This window comes from Falco biarmicus, chromosome 1, assembly GCF_023638135.1.
Source record: "Falco biarmicus isolate bFalBia1 chromosome 1, bFalBia1.pri, whole genome shotgun sequence".
In the NCBI taxonomy this organism is placed as follows: Eukaryota; Metazoa; Chordata; class Aves; order Falconiformes; family Falconidae; genus Falco; species Falco biarmicus.
In genome coordinates this window covers 22,814,461-22,829,823 of record NC_079288.1, presented here as the reverse complement: position 1 = coordinate 22,829,823, position 15,363 = coordinate 22,814,461, and the positions used below count along the sequence as shown (strand labels likewise).

Sequence of the window (15,363 nt, the reverse complement as noted above, 5' to 3'; positions counted from 1 at the left end):
TTTTTCAGTGTGAAATGATGATGCTGGATGTTGCACAGCAAGAGAGTGGCACAGTCTTGTCTTCCCTATTCTGGTCTGTTCAAGGTAGCCTCCTTTCATGGTGCTACCTGCAACTTAAGGGAAGCGATAATTCAGCCAAGGATCTCGCAGTAGAAATAGTTAAAAACTGTAAGTGCTGGGATCGAATACAGAATTATGTGTGATGTAATACAGGACTTTAAAATGGGATTTGCGAATTGCAGTATAATAAGGGTTCACTGGTGGTTGCCTGAGGCATACTCAGAGCTGTCACAACATTTCTAATCCCTCTAGGAAGGAATTTGTAGGCATACTGGGCAATTTAGAATTTTAACTGTACTGATAATTTTACATTGGGAGAATCTTCAGAAAACGTTTCAGTCAGGTTTGGGGGTCAAATACTGAAAAAACTAACAGCCAAACAAAAACCAGTTACAGACTTTCATTTGAACATTTTGGTTTCTTTAAATGTCCCATATTTTTATAAGGTCCTGTGTGGTGATTAACGTATTTTCTTAGAAGTTTGTGATAGCAAGAAGGAACTTAAGAGGCTGGGCACTTCTAAGGGTGTTTTGCTGCAGTGGTTTGGTTTTTTTATTTGGTGTTTTGTTTGTTTTTTACGCAGCAGCTCAGTATTGAGTAGTTGATTAGGCCAAGTACTTAATGGAGGTATAATTTTATGTAAGATTACTTCATATTTGTGTATAAATAAGCTTATTGTGTTCTTATCTTACATTTAAAAATGGAGTAAGGCTATAGCTAAAACTTAGTAGCTACTTAAGCTAATTTCTTAGTTGTAGAGGGAGGCTCCTGGATACACTGAGGTGGTTGAAACAAACTTGGAGGGTTTGATTAAATTACTCATTGCTCATCTTTTTTGTAGAATTAAGTATGACTTGTGTCTACAATAGAAATATGACAGAAAACTTCTCTGAACTGTTCTCGCTCGTGAGTGTCACCACCTTGAGGCAGCAGATGCCTTTCCTGCTGTCTGTCTCATCCGCATTTCCATGCACTGATGTGTTTGATAAAGCAGGTTGTGGTATCAAATCCTTAAGGTGGATATTAAGGTGTTTTTTTTTCTCTTTAGATGTGGGCCAGTTCCTGTCAAATATCAGAACGATTTTGCAGTCACTTTTATCTCAATATAGTGGCAAAACAATAGTAGAAAAAATAAGTAACTCTGTCTTTGCTATGGCAACTCGTCAGCTGGTACGTGAACATTGGGATTTTGTACTATTCCCGGGTGGCATGGCTGTGGTTACGTGCATTTTCATGAGACCTGTGTTTTCTCCTAGGTCATCTTCTTGTTGGACTTTTGCACTTTAGACATTCCGTACTGTACTCTGCTACAGGGATTTAGCACTTTGATAGAACCACTGAAAAGACTTTGTAGTGAGCCTCATAAGGTAACTAAAGATACAGGCGCTATTAAGTACAGTGAAACAAAAGCAAAATTCCAAGAAAGATGGAGAAACCTGAGGTGATTCCATTCGTGAGCATTTGAAAGGAGCTGGAAAGCTTCTAAAAGCATGGGATGAGTAACAAAATGTTGAGTGAACTAGAAATATATCTGTGCTGATATGGAAGATGAGCAAAGTGACCAGAAAGAGCAACTGGAGTGAGAAGCCTAGAAGGCAGATAGGAAGGAGGGATTCTGAGGATGAAAAAAAAAAATAAAATTGAAAATATTATGTGCTCAACATTTTTAGCTTCATTGCTTGTGGCGATGCAAATAAAGTCTCTGTGTCTGTAGTGTAGATGTTTTAAATCTGCATTAGTCATCTAGACTCTTTTATTATTGTCAGAGACTTGTAGGCTCTTCTGGGGTGAGACTGTCTCCTCCCCTAGTAGACTAGGTGAATCTTGCTTTAGAAGTGCTGCTTTACCATGATCATTGAGGGTGTCTTTCTAACTAGTTCAGGTGTCAATCAATGCTGTAGCCTTTTACATGGCACTTTGTATGTACATTTGGCAGCTTTAAAGTATAGACACAAAAATGTAGTGTGGTAATTTTTTTAAAAAAAAAAAAGCTTTGCATTTGTATCTCAAAAATACACTTTTGTTCTACAGATGGAAATGGAAAGCTGGCAGCAAGAACAGCCTGTAGTATTGCGAACATGGACAATGGAATCGCCTCATAACTATGAAAATAATTGCCATGAGGTCTCAGTCTTCCTGTGTCATGGGGCAACTTACTTTGAGGTGGAATTTGATGAAAAATGTGAAACTGAAAGGAGGTAATTTAATCTTATGCTGTGTTGTATTCCAATATCTGTTTGCAGAGGGGAAATTCACGTTTCAATGTGCAAGGAATATTTTTTTTTTTGCACTTCAAGCATGCCATTTCAATTTCTGCATTGTCCTGTGTAATACACAGTGTGTATTTTGAATGACTTCTGGTGCTGAAAGCCTTCTGTTCATATGAATTTTGCTTCCTTTGGCCTTGACTTGTTTTGTAATATTGCTGTGACCAGCACAGTTTGTGCTTGTGGTATTTGGTGCTTGTGGTATTTGTCTTGCCCTGTTTAGGCAAAACTATTGGCTTGGTTTCTCCTGATAATGTATCAGGCTACTGCTTAGTTAAGGCATATGCCAGATGTTAAAATTAGCACCCACTACCAATTCTCAAGGGTTGAAAGCTCTGCAGGAAAGCAGGTCTGTGTTTGCTGGGACTATTGCACTGAAATGTGAAATAAATTCCTTAGCAGTCACATGCAGCAATGCAGGTGTGTTTCAGAAAGATGTGACAGGGTACGCTGAGATGTAGTGCTTGTGAAAATCCAAAAGCAAACGTTTTCCCTCAAAACTAAAAAAGCAAATTTGGAAGTAATGAATTGCAATTTTCACAGGTATGATTACCTCGAGTTTACTGATGCCAGAGGTGCAAAAACTCGTTACGATACAAAGGTTGGCACTGAGAAGTGGCCTAAGGTGAGCACCTTTTGAAGTTCTGAACCAAGTGATATATGCAATCTTAGGAAATTCTTAAGATTCTTGTGGAAAACCTATTGTCTAAAAGGATGTGTGCTTTCATCCCTGCGTGTGTGTGTTTATTCCCTCTCAAAGGTGGGGGGCAGGAGGCAAGGAGGAAAGTCTGCAGTGATGCAAATAAAAGGAGTGAATGAGTAAAGAATCCCTCTTTGTTGCTGTTTTTGTTGCTGTTATTAAGGGAGCAGTCAGTCAAAAACAAAAAGTAATAATCATGCTTAACTGCCAGTAACTACACGGGTAAAACTTACTGGCTGACACCCTGCCCTTGCAATTTTTTGCATCATGAGAAAGTGCAGTGCTTTCTGTGGCTATGTTCTTTCTTCCGTGACACCTGCTCAAATGGGATGCTTTATGGCTCCGACTGCTAAAGCTCAATCATCTCTAAAATAGCTCACTAAGCTACTGAATAGAAATTTCACTTCCTTGGTGTTGTGGGTTTCCCATTCAGATGGTGGGGGAGATTAGATCTGTTATGGACAGAACGTAATAATGAAAAAACCACAGTTGCTGAAGGGAATTCATTACCCTGAAACGTCTACTTGTCATGTACATTTGGCAAAATGACTGTTTTGTTGCTCTGTAGAAAGTGACCTTTAAGGCTGGCCCACGGCTGCAGTTTCTCTTTCACTCTGACAGCAGTAATAATGAGTGGGGCTACAAGTTTTCCGTCACTGCTTATGGCCTACCAGATGTTGCCGTTTCTTGGGGCTTGGATTTACAGCTTCTTGTATCCCGGTTGATGGGGCGCTTGGCTTCCCGAAGTATGGCGCTGAAATCTCTAAGAGGTGAGTGCGTTTAATAGCTCCAGAAGTTGTGATGCAGTGTTAGGAGGAGATACGAGGACTTTATGTTTGGAATAGCCTGTGAAATGAAGTTCTTCCTATATTTCTTTCTTGGCTGAAGGTGGAAGACTTGCTGTATTGCTGCTCAAACCAGTTTGGGCACTGAGCTTTTTGTGGCATGCCTGCTTGCTGTTCTGTGGGACTAATTTGGAAATTTCTCTATTGTGATTTCTCTGGTATTCAGAAGCCAATGTTAGGAAGGCATGGACACCTGGAAGTAAACATACTAAGCTGAATTACATTTGTGAAGTAATATCAGAATTTGACCAATCTTCTCTTCTTTTTTTCCTTTAAAATTGTTCCCTAGTGCTGTGGTGGGGTGAATATGGAGCCAGCAAACACGCACCCGCCCCCTAGAGCTTAGAACACAAATGATTTTAAGTGTGTCACATGAGCATTTGGTATTGATTTTAAATTTGAATTTACAAATTAAGTTTGCTTAATTCTGGTAGTTAAGTACACTTGGGATTTGGGCCACTGAAGATAAGTAAAATACAAAAAATATGAGTGTGCCATAAGAAAGAAAAAAAAAAGGTGCATTTGTTCTTTAGTTTCAGAACCAGAACACTTCTAGCTAGCTTTCTAAATCTGAATTCATTCACCACTTTGAGTTCTTACTGCAATCAGTTGGTCAGTCCTTACGTTTGAAAATTGGGGAGGTACCTACACACAAATTTAGGGAACTAATTGAAGTGTTCTTACAGTAGAATGTAGTTTTCCTTTCTTAATATGAGCATGCTGACATACAGCAAATTGCTACGTCATTAGTAGGAGAAAAAGCTTTTAAACTCTCTTGCAAACTGGGGAGTGTCTATGGTCACAGGTGCAGCAAAAATGTCTAAAGTCCTTCCATAATGTAACATATTGTCACCCTAAGATACTGATGCTATCATTAAAGAAAGGGTACAGCAGTTTTCTGCACCACATTAGAGAAACAGGAGTTAGAGAATGTTGTTAAATTACTTGTTCTGTCTATTTGCATTACCTTCCCCCCTCCCCCACTGGATGTTTAACAATTACTATTTTCATTAATCTGTAAAACTGAACAAAAATATTCAGTAACTGAGGCATCTGTTCCGAATTTTTTGCAGAACTAGGTAGTGAAGCAGACTTGCCTCCTTTGAAAGTCACGTCAGTTCTTAATTCTCCTCTCTGGAAACCTGTCTTCAGGCATCAGATGTGTCCTGAGGCACTCCGAGCCAGTCAAAGCAGTCGATGGCACAAAGATGAAAAAGAGGTACTTTTACACCGCTGCTTTCGTTTTGTAGGCGTGAAATCCTGATGTATCACACAGTTCTGTTCCAACTTAATTAGTTGATACGTCCTTAAGCGTATGCTGTTGTGCTGAAGTTATCGTCGCTTGTGCTATTGAATTCAGATATTAAGGAGGAAAGAAACTGTTGTTCTGTACTCTTCTTATTAGTTTCCATTTTCATGGAATCATGGAAGAGTTGGGAGGGACCTTCAAAGGTCCCTTGGGCAGGGACATCTTTCCTTACATCAGGTTGCTCAACTGCAGTAGATACGCTGCAAGCTGACTTTATTGTCAAAATGAGCTGCAACAATTTTTCACATTCATTTTAAAGTGTTTTTCTAATGTTCTTTTCAGGCTAGGAGCTCTCAGCCAGATGACTGCCGTAACTTTCTTATCGACTTTGCAAAATCAGATCCTGCCCAGGACTTCAGTGGGCAAAAATCTGAACTTTTCAAAGGACTTATACAGGCATGTAAAAAACAGACCCCAAAGACAGATATAGTTGCTGGTTCTACTATTGATCAAGCTGTGAACTCAACATTTGCTGCTTTGGTGTATCTCACTCCAGATTTATATGAGAAGCTTCAAAAATATGGTAACTCTAATATTATTAGACTCTCTTAATAATGAAGACTTAAAGTTTGTAGAAGGCTATTTTATAAATCAGGTTTTTTACTGATTTAAAAAAAAATCAGTTTGTCAATGTTAAAAAAATGTTCTGTATAAAGAAGTCATTATTTAGGTAGATTAGGTAAGCCTTATCTCTAAAGTGTTTCTTTTTTATTAATATGTGCTCTTATCTTCAGAGCTTTGTCCCAAAACTAATAAACATCATAAGCTACTGACTAAGCCTTACAGGGATATACCCAGAGAAAGCAGTGATGTCCTCTGGAGTGTTAATTCAGAACAGTGTGGCTCCTGGTGATTAGAGGTTCTTACATCATTTTCCATTCTCATTGTATCTTTTCTAAAAAGCCAGGACCAACCTGTATGTTTTTACATGGAGGTGGTGTGAATTACCTCCCCAAATGTTACTGTGGAAACTAGTCTTGGCATCCTCAAAACCATAGGTTTTTATTTTATTTTAAATAAAAGGTAATGTTTTGCTTTTAACTTACATTATGTCCTTTGTATTACAATTTATGTATTTTTCAGTAGGTAAAGTGAACAACTTTTTAACTTGCACCATCCTTCCATTAAACTTCTTGATAGGTTTGAAGTATTGGATAATAAGGTATTACTTGGCTTTGAAAGGGTTTAATTTTAGGCTTTCACTTTCTGTCGCAATCTTGAAGCTAAATATCTTACTTTTTGAGCTATGAAGTTATGGGTAAAAATGATTGACACAAAGACTGCCTGGATGACTAAAGTATTTATTGCCTTTAGTCATTTTGTCTGTGTCTGATAATTGATCTACTTTTCTGAGTAAGATTGAAAATGGTGGTAGCTCAGGAAAATATTGAGTGGATAGGGTATCCATCCTACTATTATGTAATAGCTTCATCTGTCAGTCTTGCTGGGGCAGACTGATTTCAGGACCCATGTTCACCTGTACCATGTGAAGCATTGTACAAGCAATGACGAAAAAAACCCCAAACCGAGGGCAATGGGAGAGAGAAGACCTTGAATAGGAATGTCTTTTTCTCCATAGTCATTGTCAGGCCAGTTGTGATGGAAACTGTTTTGTCAGGTCTTGAGGTTTTGTCAGTTCATAGAAAGTTCATCACATAAATCTTTTTTTCTCTTTTGTTTTATAACCAAATGCATCTATAGAGCTTTAAGTTAATACTAAGTGTTTCATGACTATTCTGATAGCAGTTTGCGTTAGTGATACTTGTTTGTATGGGGAGAGGTTTTTATCTTCCATGACTACAGGCACCAATTCTGGGGAGAGATGAGAAAGCTACTCGTAATTTGACTTTGCAAATAACTCTGTCAAGGTGCAGTTTATGTATTTGAGGCGTATCAATGTTGACAGTTCTTACTCCTTCTTTTTGTTACAGGCATAATTCCAAGTATTGACTAAGAGATGAAGGGAAGGCTGTAGTGTAATTTTTAGTTAACTAGTCAAGTTGTATAAAAAATGGAGCTGTAAATAAACACGACTCTTCTTTCTCTCCTTTCCAGTCAACAGTGGAGGCAAGGTGCCTTTGAGTGATACGTTTGCACAAGTATATTCCCTGGCTGATTCAATTAGAATATGGATGGTAAGATCACTCAGGAGGTTATCTATGAATGTCTTTTTAATATTTTACAGTGCAATGTGAAGAAGTGCATGGAACCATGTTTTCCTTCAGTGATTCTAGACGAGCTGTTTTCCCTTAAGAACATCATACATTCACTTCTAAACTTTCTAACTTTTAGGAGTGAATTCGACTCAAAATCAGTTAAATCTGTGTTATTTTTCAGCAAGAATGTGTTGTTAATTTGGAAGGTTCTTACATAGTAGATGGAGTACTTTTGAGGTATAGTATAGAAAGAAATCTGTCTTAAACAGTGCAGTGCTAATAGAAAAGGAAATAACTGCTGCTTTGACAAGCAAGTAACTGGCTTCAGTTCTGGGTATGGTTTTTGCCTGTGATTTTTTCCTTGAAACAGAAGCCCTATGTCAAAGGCTGGCATCATCCACTCGCAACATTGTGAGAGGTGTCTGCATCATCACCTGCAGCTGCAGAGAGCCAAAATTGGTTTAGATTTCACTAGACAGCAGGAAATTGTAAATAGTAAAAATTACGTGGCCTTTTTTAGACAATTCAGTCTATGGCTTGTTGTTCTGCACCTGTTGTAAGCCCTTCAGGTGTAGGCCAGACAAATTAACTGTTCTAGTATCTTGTGACCTCTTCCCTCCTCTTTCCTGCCTGCCAGAATTCCTGGCAGCTTGAAACACTAGGGATGCAATGAGTGCAGGTGCATGTTAAGATGAATAATTGCGTTGTACCACAGGTGATGTGACAGGTGATGTTTGCATCTGACAGTACTCGCTAGTTAAGTGACATAATGCTTTTGGAGAATCTTATCTCATGACTAGGTGTATCTATCTCATCCTGAGTGGTGGGGGTAAAGGGGAAGCCTTTTTCTTTGAGGACTGATGCACATCTAGTCACAAGATGGGGAAGGGTCTCAGCCTACAAACCTTGAGCGTCGTGGTGTGCAGCTGTTATCTGCTCTGATAGTTTAGGTGCTGCTCTTTTAGACTACTGGGTGTTTTCTTCTGCAGTAGGGAATAGTAAATACTGTCATCTGTTCCTGAGATTAAATTCCTTTAATGGGACGCAGTCTTCATACTGCCTTACTGTATAGATCTACAGGGGGGAATCATATTTTAACTATTTTAACATCCTGTCTACAGTTGGAAATGAAGCAGAAATCCCTGATGAGTAGGGGCAATGATGCTGAGGAGAAGGAGAACACAGAAGCGGTTGAGGTCAACCCAGAAACTCTTGGTAGGTATTGCCTTTCCAAATGCATAAGCATTGCCTTGTAAATCTTAGACATTATTTTTGCCGTAAAAGGTAAGTTAGCAACTGGGGTTACTGTTTAATACCTTAAGACACAAACTAGTGTATGCTCCTTGAACTATCTGGGGTTGTGTTCTTTATTCTTTGTAGAAAATAGTAAATGAGAAAATTCTTCAGGGAATGACCTCTCACTTGGGTTCTGAACTTGCATTCATCTGTTTTTGTAGATACTTGTTAACTGCAATTAACTGATGTTAGAATAACAGATGGTTTTTACTAAAGTGTGTTCTCATTGACTACTGCGTACTTTATCTGGTTCAGTGTAACTATTTGGATTTAGCATTTAGAAATCTATGATTAAGTAACTGATAGCATCATGATCAATATAACAGGAAAACCAGTGTTTTCTAGCTGTCTTTGTTCAGAAGAAATAAATCACTTTCTTCCTAAGCAGAAGATAGCAAGTTTGATGTCCTGTTGTCATGATTTTAACTCTTCCAATTTTTATACTGCAGCAAAACTGTGTATGCAGAAGAGCCTTTTGTTACTGAATTTTCTGCCTGTGAGAGCAAAGAGGAAAGATTCTGCTTCAGACAGTTTGGAAGCCCAAGACACTGATGATATCCAACAGTATGTCAGTGATAAATGCCAAAGAAAAGGTTCCGTTGTGGACATGGACTTCCAGACAGCACACTCAATGTCACCCAATGGAGTAACTCATCCTGTTTCAAAAGAGGGGGGGCAAATGACACAGTCCGATACGAGGGTTAAACAAATTCCAGACCCCCTCCGAACAGAAGCGTCTACATTTCACAGTAAGCCTGTTGAAAATACAGTTTCACAGCAAGAAGAGATATCGTCACCTCCTTCCACTCCTACGCGAAAATCTCAGTTCAGCCGTGGCAGACTAAGGCTGCTGTCTTTCAGATCAATGGAAGAGCCGAGAGCTGTGCCTACTGTGAAGGAGAAATATCCTATATTGAAAAACATATTAGACTTTATTAAAGATCAATCACTTTCACATGAAAGGTAAGCAAATGGAAAATGTTGCCAAGCATAAAATACAGAAACCTGTCTTCACAACCTCCTCAGGTGGAGTAAACCATATTTTAGCTGCAAGGGAGTATTGAAAAAATAATTAGTGGTCAGATGGATGTATCAACCTTCAGTTATTTGCAGACATATGTTAACACACCCCATGTAGGGGCTCTTAGGGAGTACTGTTTTCTTTGAATTATGTAGTACAGAATGTAAAAAAAACCAATTACTTGGCAATTTATTGTCTTGCTTCCTGAGATCTGTTTGCAGTAGCATCTTACTTTGTATCTACAAACAGCAAAGACCTGGTATATCAGTACAAACAATCCTCGATACCAACTATAGAATAGTTGCATCTCTCATTAAATTACCTGATACTCTGAAAAAGCTATTTTGAAGACAGCTTTTCAATTCTCAGCTTGTCTATTTTAAGCTCTAAAAGCTGGACTGGTGCAGCAAGGGCTGGGTTGGGTTCTAAGCTTTGTCACTCACTCCAACTGTAATATACTGCTGCCGAAATAGAACTGAAAATTTAGATACCCATCTCTTGTTTATTGGTCAAGCACTTCTTGAATTGTGATTTTTTTGGGTTATTTTAAGTACAATGTTTTGAAGTCCTCATAGATGTTTTTTGTTCTTCTTAGTGTTTTAAAGGTTCTTGCTTTGAGAAAATCCCAAGGGCAGAGTATTATGGAAGTGCTCAAGATGATCCGTCAGTGCCTAGATTCGCTTGGGCAGCCGCACTGTTTTCATCCACCCTGTGTACTTTTTCTCTTAGAACTTCTAGCCTGTCAGAAAGATTTTACCAAGTAAGTAATTATTTAGGCAAGGCTCAGCCATAAGATTGAATGTGTCTTAGTTCTTGTGTTCTCCCGGTCATATATATATATTTTAAACAGTAGAAAGTTGTTGCTTTTTAATCCACACAGATAATCAAGATATCACCTGAGGAGAAGTTTTTAGGCTACTATGTGTGCCTTGCATGCTTCATTAAAAAAAAAAAAAGTAATTATTTTCAAGTGGGACTTTACAGCTATTCATGCCAGTAGGTATCATGCAGTTGAATCACAATGTGGATACCTAGAAATATCTTTACAGCTCCAACCAGATCACAACAGGCCCCAAAAGATTGTGGAGTCTTCAGTTACTGCTTTAGAGTTCCTCTCTAGCTCTTCATTCATTCAAAGAATGAATAATTCCTTAGGTAGTGTTGTGTCTGTAATTTTTGTGAGCTTGCTTTGTAAATCAAGATAATAACTATCTGGCAGAAGAACTAACTTCCAAGAATGGGTGCATGTTATATCTTTTTAGTCAAGCATTTGCTTATTTATGAGTTTTCGTAACTTTGGGTGTGATACCTGTATAAGACAGATTTTCTTGTGTGGTGGAATGTTTCACTTGGGTGCCAGAGGCTGAAGTGGTGGACGTGCCAGCCAAGGTCTGCAGTGCTGTATAGGGGCGTGCACATACACACAGATAAAAGAGGCAAAAAAGATCATACCCATTATATGCATGTGCAGTTGTTGTTCTAAGGAAAGATAATTTGGAAGGGTTTATTTTAAATTTTAGGTACAACTAGAAAGCACTTGTTGCAAAGGAGGAGCTAATACCGTGCCGTTCTGGTTCATGAATTGAGCTCTGATTTCCATCGTGTGTCCGGACAGTGCTATCTGAACTCTGTCTGCTGGCTTCTCACTTGTCAAGAGCTTTTTATGGTTGTTCTTGCAGTGCACCAATTTCCTTTAAGATCTTGATTAGATTTTTATAAAGTGCCTTTTCAATTTGAAGGAATGTTCTATTGTTAGTGCCAGGAGAGTATTCTCTTTGCCTGTTTTGTTTCTTAACTTTTGATTACTGGTACAGGATTCTTTTATTTTTCTTTGAAAGTGATAGACTGCTTTTTAAACAAAACTAATATCCTTCCCTCTTGTGGGGAGGGTTTAAAGGATGGCCTGTTTGTAAAATTTCTCAAAAGCATGCTACCTAAAATGTAACGCTGAATTCTAGACTACTAAACTGACTTTAATTTCTAGCTACTTTGGAAACTTGGAAGGCTGTGGTGCTGAGCTGCACAAAGAGATTCGAGAGTCCTACTATCAGCTTGTTTTGTTCCTGGTAAAATCTGTGAAGGGATTTAGTACTATTAATGACAGGTAAAGTACACTGTGTGTATTACTTACTTGACTTTTTTTTTCCTGTTCATCCTCACCTCTTCCCTTGTCACTTATTTATTGTTTAATGCCTTAATTAAGTTTGACTTTGCATTATTTACAGAACTAATTAAGGAGCCTTGATTTTCTGATCAAAAATGCCCTGTTAGCTTTGTATTACTATTAGATGGGAAAGCACAATAAATTTATCAGTGTTAAAACCTTTACTGCATTTTGTACTTACAATTCTGCAATATGTTTCTGAAACTCTAGTAGTAAAGTATTAGAAATAACTAATTTATTGTGCAATACTTGTGCAAGAGTAATGCCACAATAAATACAGCAATTCTGCCTCCATGCTTTAATGTTAAAGCTCCTGTTTTGGTAACGTTTTGGTTAGAATTTTTGGGATTAATAGTTGTCCTAGAGAAAGAAGAATATTGTGACTAGAATGTCAGTTTCCCTGCCAGTAACTTCCAAATCCTTTGTTCACTTTCAACTGGACATGGCAAAGGTTTCAAAGAGAACAAGTTCCTGCAAATACCAAGAAAATGTACTGCAGAGAAGAGACAAACCCTCTTGCTACTGCTCAGGCAATAGCATAAGCTCTGTCTTGACTAAATCTGTAAAGGATACCATCTTTATTTCAAATGGCATTGGCTGTGCTTCTTGCTAAATTGTGAGTTGATACATTAGTCAACCTGCGTTTCTGCCACATAGTTCATTTAATGCAGAGTAAAGCCTGGAAATTGATGCAGTGGTTGTCTTCCCTTACTCCCTGGACATACTATTTCAACTTCAGGTTAGAACTGTCATGTTTTATTGTCTTGTTTTGTTTAGATCACTGCTTCCTGCCTTATCGTGTGTGCAGACAACTCTCCTTCACCTTTTGGATATGAGTTGGGAGCCGAGCGATCTTTCCTTCTTTGTTGAGATTCAGTTACCACATCTTCTTATGACTACATCACAAGAAAACATAAGTATTCATGACAGTGTCATCTGGTAAGTCAGGAGGAATGCAGCTTTCACGTGGTACCAAGTATTGCCCATTTTTACCAAGCAAGGCTCCTGAACTTTGTCCTGGAACAAGCAGTAACAGTGCTATTAACAAGTATGGCATAATTTTGGTCAGTATCCAGAGGCTTAACTGAAGTATTTGAAATTTTTTGCAGCATCGCTAATGCAAAAACTATTAAAATTTTATCTTTAACCTGCTTACTGCTGGAACACTTTACTTGTTTAGCAGTGTAGCTGTTTCTAGTCTTGATAAATATCAAATGGTTTTAACACATCCGTGTTGTAATTTTCAAGTAGTTGTACTACTTACACGTGAACAAATGTGAAAGCCCAAAAGTCTTTAAAATGTCTCATCTGATCCGCCAGCATTACCAAAAGCAGTTTTCTAAGTGTCAGTTTTTCTGATTTTGCATTGTGGTCCCCATGTGTATTCAAGAGCATGTCACAGAAGCAAGAAGCAGGTGTCTGTATGGTTGTTCATTAACCAAGTGAACTGGAGTTCTCACAATTTGTTTTTATTAGTGTATTATAGCACTGCGTTCCTCTTTTTTAAAAAAAAAAAAACCAAAAAGTATCCCAGGTTATATTAGAGGGAAGTCTGCTTTCAAACTTAATTTTGAGCTTGCTTTTCTTTTAGTCAGTGGAGTGAAGAAGATGAAATTGCAGACTACAAGCAAAACTGTGAGTGGATGGATGAATGTCAGGATGTAATGTTTGAGACCTGGTATGAAAAGATCGCTCAAGCTGACCCAGAGAAGCAGCGAAAGGTGACCTCATGATTTGCTTAATTATCTGCAGAAGGGGCAAATAGACTTTTTTTAAAAGCCTAAAGGAGAGAAGGGAATCTGGCTTAAACTGATCTTCCATCAGTTGGATCCCTGGCCTCCCTGGAGGCTTCTAAAAGCCTAAAATCATGAAAAGAAGCCCATCCTTTTTTGGCAGGGGAAGTGTTCTGATTTTTGCCTAAAAAGAGCTTTCTCAAAGTCAGAAAATAATACTCAAGTAAATTGTGTCCCTTTCTTTCTCTAGATGCACATGTTTGTTGCTCGTTACTGTGACCTCTTAAATGTGGACATATCCTGTGATGGCTGTGATGAAATTGCACCATGGCATCGCTACCGCTGTTTGCAATGCAATGACATGGATCTGTGTAAAACTTGCTTTCTTGGTAAGAAAAATTAAAAAAAATACCTCGAACCCCTATACTTGGAAGGCAAAATGGTATCTTTTAAATTATACATAAAACAAAGTGAAAGACTTTTCTCCTGGATACTTTAGAAACGTTAAGCTTTTCTTTTACTATGATGAACATGAGCTTGAAGTTAAGAAAGATCCTTTATTGAAAAGGATTTACAGGGAAATCTTAAAATATTTCTTTCCAGGTGGAGTTAAACCTGAAGGACATGAGGATGACCATGAAATGGTTAACATGGAGTATGCCTGTGACCACTGTCAAGGAGTTATCATAGGTCGGAGAATGAACTGCAACGTGTGTGATGACTTTGACCTTTGCTATGGATGTTATTCTGCAAAGAAATATTCTGACAGGTATTAAATATGTGATTTTGTTTCCCCCTCTTCACTTGGCAGAAAAGCGGTAATTAGCAGTGAAATACAATCGGTCATTCTCACATTGCTTCCTACAAGGTTGCATCTGACATCAGAACGTCTAGTTGGTGTCCTTCAGAGAAACATAGCAAATACAGGGCCAGGTTAGCAAACACTTTGGCAGTTTGGAACCCTGCCCCAACCTGTGAAGTAAGACAAGTAGCAATTGTTTTCTAGCCATGGCTGTGAAAGTTGCAGAAGGTGAGCTACGAACCTGGAATGATAGGGTAGAAGAAATGACCATTGCTGTGGTTAGCACAGGTTTCAGTGCTTGACACCAAAGATCTTAAAAAAAGTAGGTCTACAGTTTCAAACTCTGGACATGTGTTGGGTTTTTCGTACCTTCCTCTAAAGGTGTCATGGGTTGCTAATTAAATCGGTTAGCAAGAAAGAGGCTGCATTTCAAAATGGTGTACCTTCTTCTTTCAGTCACTTGCCCACTCACAGCATCACAGTGTATCCGATGGTGACTATTCGCATCAGCGACCGGCAGAGGCTCATCCAGCCGTATGTCCACAATTATTCCTGGCTGTTGTTTGCAGCTTTGACTCTCTACAGTGCAGATCTGGCAAATGGGGAGGAAGTAGAAGGAGAGAAACTAGATTCACAGGTCCTCAGTCATGCCAGAATTCTGCAACAGCAGTGCATACAGCTCATCGGAGACTGCCTGATGAAAGCCCAGCATGGAAAAGGTGAGTCAGCTCCTCCTTCACAGAAACAATGGTTTCTAGCAAGTGGCAGACAGTCTGTGATTACTCACTTTGAAGTTTCCAAAGGAAAGGGGAAGCTACTGTGTACTTCACTGAGAATAATTGTTTATGTAGAAAGCAAATGTAGAACAAGTGTTGTTCAGGGTCATTGGAACATGGAAAATAGAGTGCTTGAGAAAATTAATTTTATGCTTACATAAATATTGAAGACAACTTGGCAACTCTTTGGTTGTTTTTTTTTCCATCTTGGATGTTGTAAAGGGATCAATCAAT

General features: G+C 38.5%; 1 protein-coding gene across 4 annotated transcripts in view; it reads left to right on the top strand.

Moving 5' to 3' along the window:
- ZZEF1 (zinc finger ZZ-type and EF-hand domain containing 1) overlaps positions 1–15,363 on the top strand; it is a 60,576-nt gene that overhangs the window by 21,989 nt on the left and 23,224 nt on the right. For 3 of the 4 annotated variants that reach the window (XR_008821515.1, XM_056336743.1, XM_056336732.1), the window contains exons 19-36: positions 9–168; positions 1,109–1,230; positions 1,317–1,427; positions 2,092–2,258; positions 2,871–2,952; positions 3,596–3,797; positions 4,946–5,091; positions 5,464–5,704; positions 7,237–7,316; positions 8,459–8,552; positions 9,083–9,596; positions 10,250–10,414; positions 11,639–11,758; positions 12,596–12,757; positions 13,410–13,539; positions 13,802–13,940; positions 14,155–14,320; positions 14,810–15,072. Coding sequence is in view for 3 of the 4 variants with exons in the window: in XM_056336743.1 (XP_056192718.1) it covers positions 9–168; positions 1,109–1,230; positions 1,317–1,427; positions 2,092–2,258; positions 2,871–2,952; positions 3,596–3,797; positions 4,946–5,091; positions 5,464–5,704; positions 7,237–7,316; positions 8,459–8,552; positions 9,083–9,596; positions 10,250–10,414; positions 11,639–11,758; positions 12,596–12,757; positions 13,410–13,539; positions 13,802–13,940; positions 14,155–14,320; positions 14,810–15,072 (3,064 nt within the window). In the remaining variant the exon portion in view is untranslated. The remainder of the gene's footprint in view (positions 1–8; positions 169–1,108; positions 1,231–1,316; positions 1,428–2,091; positions 2,259–2,870; positions 2,953–3,595; positions 3,798–4,945; positions 5,092–5,463; positions 5,705–7,236; positions 7,317–8,458; positions 8,553–9,082; positions 9,597–10,249; positions 10,415–11,638; positions 11,759–12,595; positions 12,758–13,409; positions 13,540–13,801; positions 13,941–14,154; positions 14,321–14,809; positions 15,073–15,363) is intronic. The other variant, XM_056336750.1, reaches the window with a different exon arrangement.